The 15864-nt window shown below is 45.2% G+C and overlaps 1 protein-coding gene across 1 annotated transcript in view; it reads right to left on the minus strand.

Moving 5' to 3' along the window:
* abcc1 (ATP binding cassette subfamily C member 1) overlaps nt 1-15864 on the minus strand; it is a 169038-nt gene that overhangs the window by 141463 nt on the left and 11711 nt on the right. The window contains exon 2 of the mRNA XM_033040273.1: nt 15448-15670. Coding sequence (XP_032896164.1) covers nt 15448-15489 — 42 coding nt within the window. The 5' untranslated portion in view covers nt 15490-15670. The remainder of the gene's footprint in view (nt 1-15447; nt 15671-15864) is intronic.

The following is a 15864-nucleotide window of genomic DNA, read 5'->3' on the forward strand; positions in this document are numbered from 1 at the left end:
TTAAGGATGATGTAAGCAGAGTAACTGAATATTTTTTATTTAGCAAATATTTAATAGGCAATATTGCAATATTAACAAGAAGCAATTGAATTTATAATCATAGCAGCCGCAATTAGTAACAAAGCTTTGTGTAGTCCATTCTTGTTCTAAAGAACAAATCTGAAGGTAAATGACCAACACAGTGAATATTCATTTACGTGAACTATAATCAAATAAATATGGCCAGCTACAAATAACCAATGGAAGCAGCATATCAGAACAATCAGGGTCACAGAGTTGCCAGTTTCAGTCTGCAATGAGAGTCGGAACAGCAGATGCTGGTTTACACCTAAGATGCTGGAGTAACTCAGCGGGACAGGCAGCATATCTGAGTAGAAGGAATGGGTGACATTTCGGGTCGAGAGCCTTTTAGAAATATAGAAACATAGAAAATATGTGCAGGAGGAGGCCATTCGGCCCTTTGAGCCAGCACCGCCATTCATTGTGATCATGGCTGATCGTCCCATATCAATAACCCGTGCCTGCCTTCTCCCCATATCCATCGACTCCACTAGCCCCTAGAGCTCTATCTAACTCTCTCTTAAATCCATCCAGTGACTTGGCCTCCACTGCCCTCTGTGGCAGGGAATTCCATAAATTCACAACTCTCTGGGTGAAAATTTTTTTCTCACCTCAGTCTTAAATGACCTCCCCTTTAGTCTAGACCTCCCCTTCTTCATTATTAAATGACCTCCCTTTCTTCAGACAAAGCGACCTAAAACGTCACCAATTCCTTTTCTCCGCTGAGTTACTCCAACATTTTGTGTCTATCTTCAGTCTGCAATAATTTTGACATGGCTTATCTGGGCAATTACCCCTTTGTCTACCCAAAATTATCATCACAAGCAACATATTACCAGAGCAATTTTTAACATCTCATTTCCCGTGACAAATGTAACACATAACATTGAACAAATCATCAACAATCCTATCAGAGAAAAACCTTCATAGTTTAATGAATGCTTAGTAGTCCAGCCCCATGTTTTATAGACAATAGACAATAGGTGCAGGAGTAGGCCATTCGGCCCTTCGAGCCGGCACCGCCATTCAATGTGACCTAGACTAGGCAAGGTTAAAACTGAATCATCTCACTTGGCTTAACAGTTGCCAGTGGTAGTTGTGGTGAGAAATTTTAAGTATTTGGGTCTGGTACTTATTTTGCATTCAAATACATCCGCCTCCACGCATTCCACTCTCTGGGCCCTCACCCCCTCATCTTCACCATGGATGTCCGGTCACTCTACACCTCCATCCCCCACCAGGATGGCCTCGGAGCCCTCCGGTTCTTCCTCGACCAGAGGAGCAACCTATACCCAGCCACTGACACTCTCCTCCGCTTAGCGGAGTTGGTCCTCACCCTCAACAACTTTACATTTGACTCCTCCCATTTCCTCCAAACACAAGGCGTAGCTATGGGCACACGCATGGGCCCCAGCTACGCCTGCCTCTTTGTCGGGTACGTTGAACAATCCTTGTTCGAGACGTACCAGGGCCCCATCCCCGACCTCTACCTCCGTTACATTGATGACTGCTTTGGGGCCACCTCCTGCACCTACACACAACTGACTGACTTCATCCACTTCACCACCAACTTCCATCCGGCACTCCAATACACCTGGACGATTTCCGACACTTCCCTACCATTCCTTGACCTCACCATCTCCATCGCAGGGGACAGACTCCTGACCGACATACATTACAAACCCACTGAATCACATGGCTATCTGGACTACACGTCTTCCCACCCTGCCCCCTGTAAAGACTCCATCCCCTACTCCCAATTCCTCCGCCTACGCCGCATCTGTTCCCAGGATGAGACATTCCACACCAGGGCATCGGAAATGTCCTCGTTCTTCAGGGAACGGGGATTCCCCTCCGCCACCATAGATGAGGCTCACACCAGGGTCTCATCCATACCCCGTAACACTGCTCTCTCTCCCCATCCCCGCACTCGCAACAAGGGCAGAGTCCCTCTGGTCCTCACCTTTCACCCCACTAGCCGCCAAATACAACACATAATCCTCCGCCATTTCCGCCACCTCCAACGTGACCCCACCACTCGCCACATCTTCCCATCTCCCCCCATGTCTGCCTTCCGCAAAGACCGCTCCCTCCGCAACTCCCTCGTCAATTCTTCCCTTCCCTCCCGCACCACCCCCTCCCCGGGCACTTTCCGTTGCAACCGCAAGAAATGCAACACCTGTCCCTTCACCTCCCCGCTCGACTCCTTTCAAGGACCCAAGCAGTCGTTCCAGGTGCGACAAAGGTTCACCTGTATCTCCTCCAACCTCATCTACTGCATCCGCTGCTCTAGATGTCAGCTGATTTACATCGGGGAGACCAAGCGTAGGTTGGGCGGTCGTTTCGCCGAACACCTCCGCTCAGTCCGCAATAACCTACCTGAACTCCCGGTGGCTCAGCACTTCAACTCCCCCTCCCATTCCCAATCCGACCTCTCTGTCCTGGGTCTCCTCCATTGCCAGAGTGAGCAACAGCGGAAATTGGAGGAACAGCACCTCATATTCCGTCTGGGGACCTTGCGTCCGTATGGCATTAACATTGAATTCTCCCAATTTTGCTAGCCCTTGCTGTCTCCTCCCCTTCCTTAACCCTCTAGCTGTCTCCTCCCACCCTCCCATCCGCCCGCCCTCGGGCTCCTCCCCCTCCTCCCCTTTTCCTTCTTTCTCCCACCCCCCATCAGTCTGAAGAAGGGTTTCGGCCCGAAACGTTGCCTATTTCCTTCACTCCATAGATGCTGCTGCACCCGCTGAGTTTCCCCAGCAATTTTGTGTACCATCGCCAGTCAGTATCCCGTTCCTACCTTCTCCCCATATCCCCTGACTCCGCTATCTTCAAGAGCCCTATCTAGCTCTCTTGAAAATATCCAGAGAACCAGCCTCTACTGCCCTCTGAGGCAGAGAATTCTACAGACTCACAACTATCTATGTGAAAAAGTGTTTCCTCATCTCCGTTCTAAACGCTTACCCCTTATTCTTAAACTGTGACCCCTGGTTTTATATTTAGTTTAATTTAAAATCAAAACCCAAGCCAGTTTGAGACCAAATAACAAAATGTAACATATTTAACTACTATAATGAAAAGTAAAGAGTTACCGGTACATAGTTCATTGCATGATCAACTGGATAATTTCTCAAAACTAAAGTATTTCAGCAAATGGCACAAACCTGCTATTTCTGTACATGACTGTATGAAATAATGAAAGATGCTAACGTTGACGGTGACAAAAATTGTGATATAACATGACACCTCCCACCCCTCTCCCCTCCCCTATACCTTGCTAGTCACTTTAATTTTTCAGCAACGCAGAACAAGATATAACACATTTGTTTAGAGATACAGCGCTGAAAGAGGTCTTTCGGCCGACCGAGTCCGCACCAACTAGCAATCCCCACACATTAACACTACCTCAGACACACGAGACAATTTTACATTTATACCAGGATATCAGGATCGAATCCGGGTCTCAGGTGCAGTAAGGAAGTTGCTTCGCCGCTCAGCCACCGTGCATGAATAACTTTTACAACTTCAGAATTTCAAAAAAAGTTAAAATAGAAAAGGAGACAAGACAAATTAATTTCCCAAAGTCAAAGCATTATTGAAAGTAGCATCAAACAAGCAGAACAATCAGGATTACAACGAACTGCAGATCCTGGTTTACAAAAAAAGACAAAGTGCTGAAGTTACTCAATAGGCCAGGCAATACTGCTGGAGAACATGGTTAGCTGATGTTTCAGGTTGGGACCCTTCTTCAGACTGATGACAAATCAATCATTCACGCCAGATAAGCCAAGGGGGCATGGGGGCGAGAGGATGAAGAAGGGGGCGAGAGGATGAAGAAGGGAACATTTTGGGCACAGAAATTGCTGGTCGTGAATAGAAAATACAGGCACAACAGTCTTGAGTTAAAATAATGCATGCCTCTTGGAAGGTTAAAAAAATGGGATGGAGATTACCCATTTAGGATTAATCAAGACCATGATTAATTTTTAATTCAACGTACTGGTAGAATGGAAGCAAATGGTAGCCCATGAGCACAGAGAGATGATAGGTGAAAGTTATGAATCAAGGCAAGTATCGTCGTCGTCATGGCTATCCCTCAAGGTCGAGGATGATGGTCTACATTCTGTGTTTTTTTATGGACTCAGGTGGCTTATGTCCAATCCTGGCTTTGAAAGTTCTTCGACATTCAGGACAGGTAATTCCAGATGGCAGATTGGGCTTTGGTTGTTGCTGCCTCTCTTTCCATTTTCTTCTCTTTTCTTCTCGACAATAGACAATAGGTGTAGGATTAGGCCTTTCGGCCCCGAGCCAGCACAGCCATTCAATGTGATCATGGCTGATCATCCCCAATCCTGCCTTGTCCCCATATCCCCTGACTCCGCTATTTTTAAGAGCCCTGCCTAGCTCTCTCTTGAAAGCATCCAGAGAACCTGCCTCCACCGCCCTCAGAGAATTCCACAGACTCACCACTCTCTGTGAGAAAAGGTGTTTCCTCGTCTCCATTCTAAATGGTTTATTCCTTATTCTTAAACTGTGGCCCCTGGTTCTGGACTCCCCCAACAACGGGAACATATTTCCTGCCTCTAGCGTGTCCAAGCCCTTATATGTTTCAAGATATACCCTCTCATCCTTCTAAACTCCAGAGTGTACAAGCCCAGCTGCTCCATTCTCTCAGCATATGACAGTCCCGCCATCCCGGGAATTAACCTTGTAAACCTACGCTGCACTCCCTCAATAGCAAGAATATCCTTCATCAAATTAGGGGACCAAAACTGCACACTAGGGCTCTGTACAACTGCAGAAGGACCTCTTTGCTCCTATATTCGATTCCTCTTGTTATAAAGGCCAACATGCCAGTCGCTTTCTTTACTGCCTGCTGTACCTGCATGCTTACTTTCATAGACTGATGTACAAGGACCCCCAGATCCCGTTGTACTTCCCCTTTTCCCAACTTGACGTCATTTAGATAGTGGACAAAATTGCTGGATAAACTCAGCGGGTGCAGCAGCATCTATGGAGCAAAGGAAATAGGCAACGTTTCGCACCATAGATGCTGCTGCACCAGCTGAGTTTCTCCAGCACTTTTGTCTACTATCTAAATGTTCTAATTCTAATGCTGCGCATCTCTAGGCTTCGAAGGTCACTATTCCTTCTTGGATGATGGTTCGCCAGAGTTTCCTGTCCTTGGCATTGGTTTCCCAATTGTCGATGTCGATTTCACATTTCTTCATGCTGGCTTTTAAGGCGTCTTTGAATCTCTTCTTTTGTCCGCCTCTTTTACGTTTGCCTTCTTTAAGCTGGGAGTAGAAAGTTTGCTTTGGTAGACGCTCGTCTTCCACCCGAACAACATGACCGACCCACCTTAGTTGGTTCTTGATGACGAAGGCTTCGATGCTAGACGTTTTCGCTTCATTCAGCACGCTGACGTTGGTTCTTCTCTCTTCCCAACTGATATTTAAGCTGCGCCGAAGACATCGTTGATGGAACTTTTCAAGTGTTTTCAGATGCCGTCGGTATGTTGTCCAGATTTCTGATGCATACAGGAGCGTTGGAGTCACCACTGCCTTGTACACTAACTTTTTGGTGTCTGTTCGGATGTCACGATTTTGAAAGACTCGTTTGAAGACGTCCAAAAGCTGTTCCAGCACACTTCAGACGATGTTGGATCTCGTCACCAAGGTCAACATTGGAGGAGAGGTGACTTCCAAGGTATGGAAAGTGATCCACATTTTCCAGAGTTGTTTCACCAAGTTGAATTGACGGTTCTTTCCGAATTGTCTCAGTTGGTGATGATTGGTAGATAACCTGAGACTTCTTGGAGTTGATGGTAAGTCCAAGTTTTGTGTATGCACTGTTGAAGGCAGTCAGGATCTGTTGCAGATGACTTTCTGAGAGAGCTGCAACACAGTTGTCGTCTGCGTATTGGAACTTGATGAGGGAGGCAAGTATACCACACGATCAAATAGGCCATTATAGTTGCAAACATTCTCATTCAGCCCCAAATTATTGCAACAGCGCAGAGAGGTCAAAGACAATGAAATGGATCTGGGAGGCCAGAAACATCAGTCACTGATCCCCACAAAAGTAGCTAATTGTTTTAATATGAAAGGCCCATTTCTTCAACCCTCTACATCCTGGAGTGCAAATGGCATTGTCTAAGCGTTCACTGGGATTTGTGCATCACAGAGGAGAACCTGATACCAAAACGCTGACTGCCTTCATCAGCTGACAAAGCAAGATAGGGCGTATTGATGACAAATGATTTTTAACTGCTTTTATTAAAATAGATTTGAATACCATTAAAATCTAAATTACTTTAGTTTAGTGATAATCGTGGAAACAGGCTGTTCACCCCATCAAGTCCACGCCAACCATCGATCACCCATACACTAGCTTTATGTTATCCCACATGCATTCTAAATAAAAATTCTACGTTAACCCATTTTCACATCCTACATACCAGGGGAAATTTCCAGAAGCCACAAACCTACATATTTTTGGAATGTGGGAGGAAACTGGAACACGCAGAAAAAACCCACATGGTCACAGAGAGAACATGCAAATTCCACACAGATCATCTGCAGAAAGGTTTGAACTTGGACGCTATGAAGCAGCAGTTTTATCGCTGCGCCACTGTGCCACTCTTAGAAAATAATTTTCAGTTAAACACAAGTCATTCATAATTAATATTAAAATATGTTCGAGCCTTTTCCTCTTAGCCAGTTGCTTCTTATTCCATAACCAGACAATACATACACACATACCAAAAACCAACGGAGGTCTCAGATTCTGCACTAAACAGAAAGAACCAACTGATGCAGCCTCTTGACATCTGTCACCGAATTCTGGACATAGGGCAATTGAAATTTAACACAGGTGGAGACAAGGTGTGGGTTGCTATCACAACTTGATTTTATTTGTTGCACCAACATAGGTTTAGATGGTGGCATGTAGATGAGAAATAAGAAGAAAATCCATCAGGGATTTCCCAAATATTCCAGCAGATAAGAATAGCTATTGTAGGGAACTCCCTGACAAAGGCTAAACCTGCCAACCACGTCTGCAATTAGATAAACAAGCAGAAAAGACACAAGAGATTGCAGATGTTGAAATCTGGACCAACCCAAAGTATCAACAATGTCTTCACCACCATCACCCACCCTCCTTCCCCCAACTGAATTACATGATCAATTGGATAATATTTCCCAAAACTGAGTATTTCAGCAAGTCAGAAACCTGCTATGATTTAATTTTGTACAAAACTGAATGAGATAATGAAAGATGCAAACGATGTTGGCAACAAATATGGCGATTATAGCATCACACACTCCTCCCCCAATACCTTGCTAGTCCCTTTATCACTTTAATTTTTCAGCAACGCAGAACAAGATATAACACTTGTCCAGTTATATTCCGGACGGCACAATGAATAACAACTTACACGCAGGTTGCCTGAATCATGAGAGAGATTTATTACCCAACATTCCCTGCTTATATTGAACACCAACTCATTAACATATACATGAATATGTATGAATATATTACACTGCTCTCCTTTTTTAAGTATTAAATCTAAGTACTCAGTTACAATTTTGTTGTTGTGATACTTGATTTAAACCAGTATTCATGAAATCTTAAATGATAAACATAATATATTTATTTTACATATCTCACATTTTCATTTTACTTATACAGCGAGTTATTTAACTTACAAACCTAACCTGACTACTGGTTTACGGATCCTGCCTGATCGTCTAACAGTAACAGGTTTAGGTATTGACTCAACTGTTGGCTTGTTTGGCTCTGTTTTAGTACCCTGACTTTGACCAGAGGAAACTGTTTCTTTGTCTGTACTAACTGAACTTTGTGTTTCAATCCCAGTGATCTCTTCCAATTCACTTTCAGATAAAAACTCAGGGATTAGGACTTCATGGTCAGTTTTTGGTTCATCTTTGGCTGGAATCAATTGATCAACATGAACACTTTTGATCCTATCTCCAACTTCAACTCAGTATCTTTTTGTTCCACACACTTCCACTATTTTCTCAACATTCCATTTGTCTCGACTTGTTGGGAGGACTGAGAACACGAACATGCTCTTCTGGCTTGAAGTACCTCTCCTTTTTGTGGGAGTCAAAATGGCGTTTTTGACTTTACTGTTTTTGCTCAACTCTCAAGGTCAAATTGGGTTGAATTAGACTAGACACATTCTTAGCCTTCTCTTCATCAACAGTTCTGCAGGTGAGTAACCTGTTGTTTTGTGTTGTGTGGTTCAGTACTTCAGCAAGAAACTAGCCAAACGATGTTTCATGCTCAGCTTTGAACTACCCTGCAAAACCTGTTTCTTGAGAGCATCTTTGACAAGTCTAACTGATCTTTCCGCCACCCCGTTAGAGGCTGGATGGCATGGGGGAACAAGTGTGTGTTTTACACCCTTCCGCTGCATGAACTCTTTGAACCGTACTGAAGGAAACTGAGGCCAGTTGTCAGAAACATGTTTTTCCAGTAAACCATGGCATGCAAACATTGATCTCAACTCATCTATGGTACACTCAGTAATAGTGCTTGACCCCATCATGCTTAACCTCAATCCATTTGGAATGACTATCTACTAGTACCAGAAAGTGATCATCACCCTTTTCACAAAAATCTAAACTCTCTGGCCATGACCAGGGTTGCAGTGGTGTTTTTGGTGGTTTACTCCGGCAATTTTTGGTGGTTTGCTGCAGCAATTTTGGCAGATGCTACATTTCCTCACCGGTGACTTGATGTCACTGTCAATACCAGGCCAATACACAAAACTTCTGTCAATTAAGTTCATGCTTACTATGCCAGGATGTTCAGCATGAAGTTCATAATTTTGTTTCTCAAAGACTCTGGTACAATCACTCTGTAACCCCACTTAATGCATCCGTGGTCACATGATAATTCATGGCGTCGATTATGGATATGCTTCAGCTCTGAGTTCAGAACTGAGTTCAATCCACTATCGATTTCAGTCCAACCGTTTAATGTCTGTTCATAGACCCACTTCAGCACAGTGCCTTTCTCTGTTTCTGCTGCAATTTTTGTTGCAGTCACCGGAAAATCTTCATCTACAACTTGCAGTGTAGCTTGGTAGGAAGTGGCCGAATCGGAGGTCCAAGGCGCTGAGGTTGTCCTCCCGTTCCGACGTCAGAATTCAATCATCCCGGCGAGCAGGCCTGAACATCAGGCCACCCTTGGCGGTGACTGCGGTGGGCTCGGGAGGCTCCGACCACGGGTGAACATCAAGAACATCAGAGGAAGATGACTGACTTTGGTGTCTTCCTTCACACTGGGAAACTTTGATTCTGCTATGTGGGGATGTTTTATGTTGGACTCTATCGTGTGTTGTGGTCTTTATTTTATTTGTATGGCTGTATGGTGACCACACATTTCACTGTACCAACTGGTACATGTGACAAATAAATGTATCTTGTACCTTCCCAGCTGTGATCAAGCAAATGAACCATCCTCTCAACAGTTAGAGTGCTCTCCTGATCTCCCACTACCTAACTGGAGACCTTTGAACTATCTTTAGTCGGACTTTATCGTGCACTGGGTGGCGCCACCTGCAGCGACTGCCTCGCCAACAGTCTGTCTGTCCTTTTCCCATTTTGTTATTTTTAGTACATGTTAAAAAGTGTGTTTATGTTTCCTGGTTTGTTTTATGTGGGGGGGTGGGGGTTGGGGGAAACTTTTTTTTTCAATCTCTTACCTCGACGGAGATGCGATTTTTTTCCGTATCGTATCTCCGTCCGGGCAGCGGCCTAACATCGTGAAGTTGGCGGCCTTTCCTGGAGACCGCCCCGGCGCTCCAAGCCAAGGGAGTCTGTGGGACTTTAACATTGCGGAGCTCGCGATCCCTTTGTCGGGGATGGAAGCTCCAATGGAAAGACGAGACGGCATAGCTTTAAGCTGACGGACAAAATTTAAAGGAGATGTGCTGGGCAAGTATATTTTTATGATCAGAGGGTGGTGAGTGCCTGTAATGCGATGCCGGGAATGGTGGTTGAGGCAGATACAATAGTGGCATTTAAGAGACTTTGAGATATGCACATGGATGTGCAGGGATTGGAGAGATGTGGATCATATACACCTACAATAACCAGAGGAGATTATTATAACCTGGAACATATTCAGTACGTGGGTCGAAAGCTTATACCTGTTCTGTTTTGTTCTATGGTAGACACAAAATGTTGGAGTAACTCAGCGGGTGAGGCAGCATCTCTGGAGAGAAGGAATGGGCGACGTTTCGGGTCGAGACCTTTCTGCAGTCTCGACCCGAAAAGTCGCCCATTCCTTCTCTCCAGGGATGCTGCCTCACCCGCTGAGTTACTCCAGCATTTTGTGTCTACCTTCGATTTAAACCAGCAGCTGCAGCTCTTTCTTACACACAGTTTTGTTCTATGTTCTATGACACTTGGCAAGCAAAAATCTATAAAATCATCTTTAAAAATCATGTTGTATGTACTTTATTTGCAGTATAGAATCCATCTACCCGTCATCTTTTGTTTTATTTTCCAACATCTCTTCTGATTTGTAAAAGATGGCAAAGAAAAATAAGACATCCAAATAAATCAGATTGATATAAGATTAATAAGAGAAGTACTGAGTTGCTAAAATGAAAGCATATGATCATCAAAGTATCCTTATTATCTTCCTGACATCCTTTCATTTCACTTTGTAGCTAAAACATTTGAAGTAAAGAAGAGAATGTTCTCATTTTTGTATCACGTACAACTGCTTTAAATACAGAATTAGAAGCATGTACAGATGAAAGAGCAACAAGTGGGAATTCGACACTTAAAACACACACACACACACACACACACACACACACACACACACACACACACACACACACACACACACACACACACACACACACACACACACACACACACACACACACACACAAAAAATGCTGGACTAACTCAGCGGGAGTATCTCTGGAGACAAGGAATGGGTGATGTTTTGGGTCGAGACCCTTCTTCAGACAGAGAGTCAAGGGAGGGGAAGAGATAAGGATGTGCAAGGCGTGAGAACATGTCATTAAAGGGGGTGAAGCTTAAGGTAAATGTAGAATACATTTTACATTACTTGAAGTTAGAGGTCAATGTTCATACTGATGGGTTGTAAGCTGCCCAAACGAAATATGAGGTGCTGTTCCTCCAATTTGCTCTGGGCCTCACTCTGACAATGAAAGAGGCCCAGGACAGAAAGGTCAGTGTGGGAATGGGAGGGGGAGTTAAAGCGTTTAGCAATCTGGAGATCAGGTAGGTTTAGGCAAGCCGACCGCCAAGCCTGCACTTGGTTTCACCGATATATAGGAGTTCACAGCTGGAACAGCAGATAAAGTAGATGAGGTTGAAGGAGGTACAATTGAACCTCTGCCTCACCTGAAAAAACTACCGGGGTCCTTGGACGGTTGAGGGAGGAGATATTGGGACAGGTATTGCATCTCCTGCAGTTGCTGGGGAAAGTACTTGGGCAAGGGGTGGCTTGGGTGGGAAGGGACGAGTTTACCAGGGAGTAGTGGAGGGAAGATGTGGGTGGAGATGGGAAGATGTGGCCAGTGGTGGGATCACATTGGAGATGGCAAAAATGTCGGAGAATTATGTACTGTATGCGACGGCTGCTGGGGTGAAAGGTCGGGACTAGTGGGGCTCTGTACCTGTTGCGACTGGGGGAGGGGGAGCAAGAGCAGAGTTGAGGGATATCGAGGAGACCCAAGTGAGGGCCTCATCTATGATAACATATATAACATATAACAATTACAGCACGGAAACAGGCCATCTCGGCCCTACAAGTCCATGCCGAACAACTTTTTTCCCTTAGTCCCACCTGCCTGCACTCATACCATAACCCTCCATTCCCTTCTCATCCATATGCCTATCCAATTTATTTTTAAATGATACCAACGAACCTGCCTCCACCACTTCCACTGGAAGCTCATTCCACACCGCTACCACTCACTGAGTAAAGAAGTTCCCCCTCATGTTACCCCTAAACTTCTGTCCCTTAATTCTGAAGTCATGTCCTCTTGTTTGAATCTTCCCTATTTTCAAAGGGAAAAGCTTGTCCACATCAACTCTGTCTATCCCTCTCATCATTTTAAAGACCTCTATCAAGTCCCCCCTTAACCTTCTGCGCTCCAGAGAATAAAGACCTAACTTATTCAACCTATCTCTGTAACTTAGTTGTTGAAACCCAGGCAACATTCTAGTAAATCTCCTCTGTAATCTCTCTATTTTGTTGACATCCTTCCTATAATTGGGCGACCAAAATTGTACACCATACTCCAGATTTGGTCTCACCAATGCCATGTACAATTTTAACATTACATCCCAGCTTCTATACTCAATGCTCTGATTTATAAAGGCTAGCATACCAAAAGCTTTCTTTACCACCCTATCTATATGAGATTCCACCTTCAAGGAACTATGCACGGTTATTCCCAGATCCCTCTGTTGAACTGTATTCTTCAATTCCCTACCATTTACCATGTACGTCCTATTTTGATTTGTCCTGCCAAGGTGTAGCACCTCACATTTATCAGCATTAAACTCCATCTGCCATCTTTCAGCCCATTCTTCCAAATGGCCTAAATCACTCTGTAGACTTTGGAAATCCTCTTCATTATCCACAACACCCCCTATCTTGGTATCATCTGCATACTTACTAATCCAATTTACCACACCTTCATCCAGATCATTGATGTACATGACAGACAACAAAGGACCCAACACAGATCCCTGAGCCACCCCACTAGTCACCTGCCTCCAACCCGACAAACAACCATCCACCATTACCCTCTGGCTTCTCCCATTCAGCCACTGTTGAATCCATCTTGCTACTCCTGCATTTATACCCAACAGTTGAACCTTCTTAACCAACCTTCCATGAGGAACCTTGTCAAAGGCCTTACTAAAGTCCATATAGACAACATCCACTGCTTTACCTTCGTCAATTTCCCTAGTAACCTCTTCAAAAAATTCAAGAAGATGTCAAACATGACCTTCTAGGCACAAATCCATGCTGACTGTTCCTAATCAGACCCTGTTTATCCAGATACCGAGGCAGGCATAACTGGGGCTCATGCGAATGCCCATGGCTATTACGCCTTGGATTTGGAGGAAGTGGAAGGAGTCGAAGGAGAGGTTGTTAACGGCAAGGACTGCTAAACGGAGGAGTGTTAATAGAGGGAAATGGTCTGGTTCTTATACTCAATACGATGACTGATGAAGGTCAATGTGCCAAAAGACTTCTTGAGCACCATATCCATGCCACTTGTGGAACTATGTAGCCAAATGCCTAGATCCGCTGGGCAACACTCCACAGGGCCCTGCCATTCACTGTGAAAGTCCTGCCCTGGTTGGACTTCCCAAAATGCATCACCTCACACTTATTTGCATTGAACTGCATTAACCATTCTTTAGCCCACCTGATCCAAGATCCTGCTGTAATTTTTGATAACCATCTACGATACGACCCAGGCACCGACCACCCTCTTTCCAAAAAAGAACTTGCCCTGTATCTCTCCTTTAAACTTTGCTCCTCACAACCTTAAATCTCTGCACTCTCGCCTTTGAAATTCTCCAAATATCATTCTTCAGTTCTCACCCTGATAATCCCTCAACCCATTTATGTATCCATGCGTATGTTTTTCAGGATCTCCATTTACTCAATTTCCTTTGATTTCTCACAGACCACTCTTTCCCTCTCCATTAAAAGAACATTCCACTGTGATTTGCCAAAATCTAGACATAAATTATATTCAACCCCATATGTCAGAGATGTGCCCTCTCATTTATCCATCTCCATAAATTAACGTGCCTCTATAAAGGTGCCATCAGTAAGCTGGAGTGTAAAGGGCTGGTCCCACCAGCATGCGCCTGCTTGCGGCGAGCGAGACCAAACCGGAAGCGGGGGCCGCGCGGAGGTCGAGTGAGTGACGTGAAGTTCGAGCGAAGTCCACGGAAAGTTTGTGTGTGACGTACGGCGTCAAGACGCTGCGTACGGCGTCGAGACGCTGCATATGCCTGTCGAGGCGGTGCGCACGGCGTCGAGGCGGGCTGGCAGGCCGTTGCCGCGCGGAATGTTTGAACACGGTCAGTTTTTCAGTTTTTCGATGTCGGGACCAGCTCCGCACTACCCCATACGGCTCCGGCGATCTAAGTGGGACCGGCCCCGCGAGGCCGTACAGCTCAAGCGACCACGTTAGATCGCGTTTGCCGCATGGTGTCCCTTGCTCGTGGGACAGGCCCTTAACATTTCTTCATCTAATTCATGTGGCAGAAAGACTGGCAGAATTTGCACTATTGCCAATTTTTACTTTTACCCATTTGCACCATTACCCAATTTTTACCCATCTCCTCCGCTCACATCTATCTATCCCCACATTAAGTCTGTCACCTTGTACCTCTTACACTGCCTTTAAAATTAGAATCTTAGAACAGTATAGCACAGGAACAGGTCATTCAACTCAGGAGTTTTTACATTCTTCCCGTGACCTGCGTGGGTTTTCTCCAAAATCTTCCGTTTCCTCCCACACTACAAAGACGTACAGGTTTGTACGTTAATTAGCTTGGTGTAAATGTAAAATTGTCCCTATTGTGCGTAGGGTGGTGTTAATGTGCGGGGATCGCTGGTCGGTGCGGACTCGGTGGGCTGAAGGGCCTGTTTCTGCGCTAAGCTTTTCTCCAGAGATTCTATCTGACCCGCTGAGTTACTCCAGCTTTTTGTCTCATAATTTCAATTCCACATTTATCTGGCCTTTAACCTTTAATTGAACACAGTATTTTGCCGCCGCCTACTCTGCCCAAAGACTGAGCATCCGTTTAGGTCTTTCGTTGTCTCAATACGAGCGACGAGGGGGTTCAACAAAGCTTAATATTCTTAAAGATAGACATATCTTCCTAAATACAAATATTCCCAAATCCTTTTCCATTCTCCATCAGTAAACGTTTAGTAATTTCCTTCCCCCACAAGAAATTCACTCCAGCGACTTGGCGACCACACTGGGATACATCCAATCACACCCATCCTATTTAGCCGGGTCCATGCTGACTACCAGCGCTTTATAGGGAACAGATCGGATTTCGTCCTCTCAAAGCAATTAGGTGAGTTGGCAATTTGCGCCCACCGCTTTATGCAAGCCTGTGCCCCAGGGTTTTGAGGCCCAGTGGACCCCAGCAACTAGTCCCAAAGCTGCTGTAAACCCAAAGCAGCGAGGCGAGGCCGAGCCGGCGACAAAGCCTGAAGATGAAAGAAAGCGGCGTGCGAGTAAAAGCAACCGTCTCAGGCGTTTAACCCGACCACTAACCACACAAATAACATGGTGAAAAAGGGAACGGGGCTCACCCAAAGGACATCATCGCGACCCCTGCTGCAGAAAGCGTCCATGCCACCGCCGCACCGCCGCCGCCGCCGCCTTCCTCTGAAGGAATTGCACCTCCCCTCAGCGGCTCTGCGCTCACTCCATGCAGTCTCGATTCATCAGCCGCAGGCAGCGCAGGGGTTAATCCTCGTCCTGGGGAGAAGCCACGCACCAAAACTTCAGCCCAACACTGCCAAGCTGGCTGCACTAGAAAATAAAACCACCCATTAATTATTTTACATTAGCATAAGCGTGCGTACATTCTTCACAGGGAGCATAACATCTCTGAATCACTGTCACTATATTTATTCATGTGTTTTGTAGTCAATGCCTACTATGTTCTGTTGTGCTGAAGCAAAGCAAATCAGGGACACACGACAATCAACTCACTTGAACTTGAA

The sequence above is a fragment of the Amblyraja radiata genome, chromosome 22, assembly GCF_010909765.2.
Source record: "Amblyraja radiata isolate CabotCenter1 chromosome 22, sAmbRad1.1.pri, whole genome shotgun sequence".
Classification (NCBI taxonomy): Eukaryota; Metazoa; Chordata; class Chondrichthyes; order Rajiformes; family Rajidae; genus Amblyraja; species Amblyraja radiata.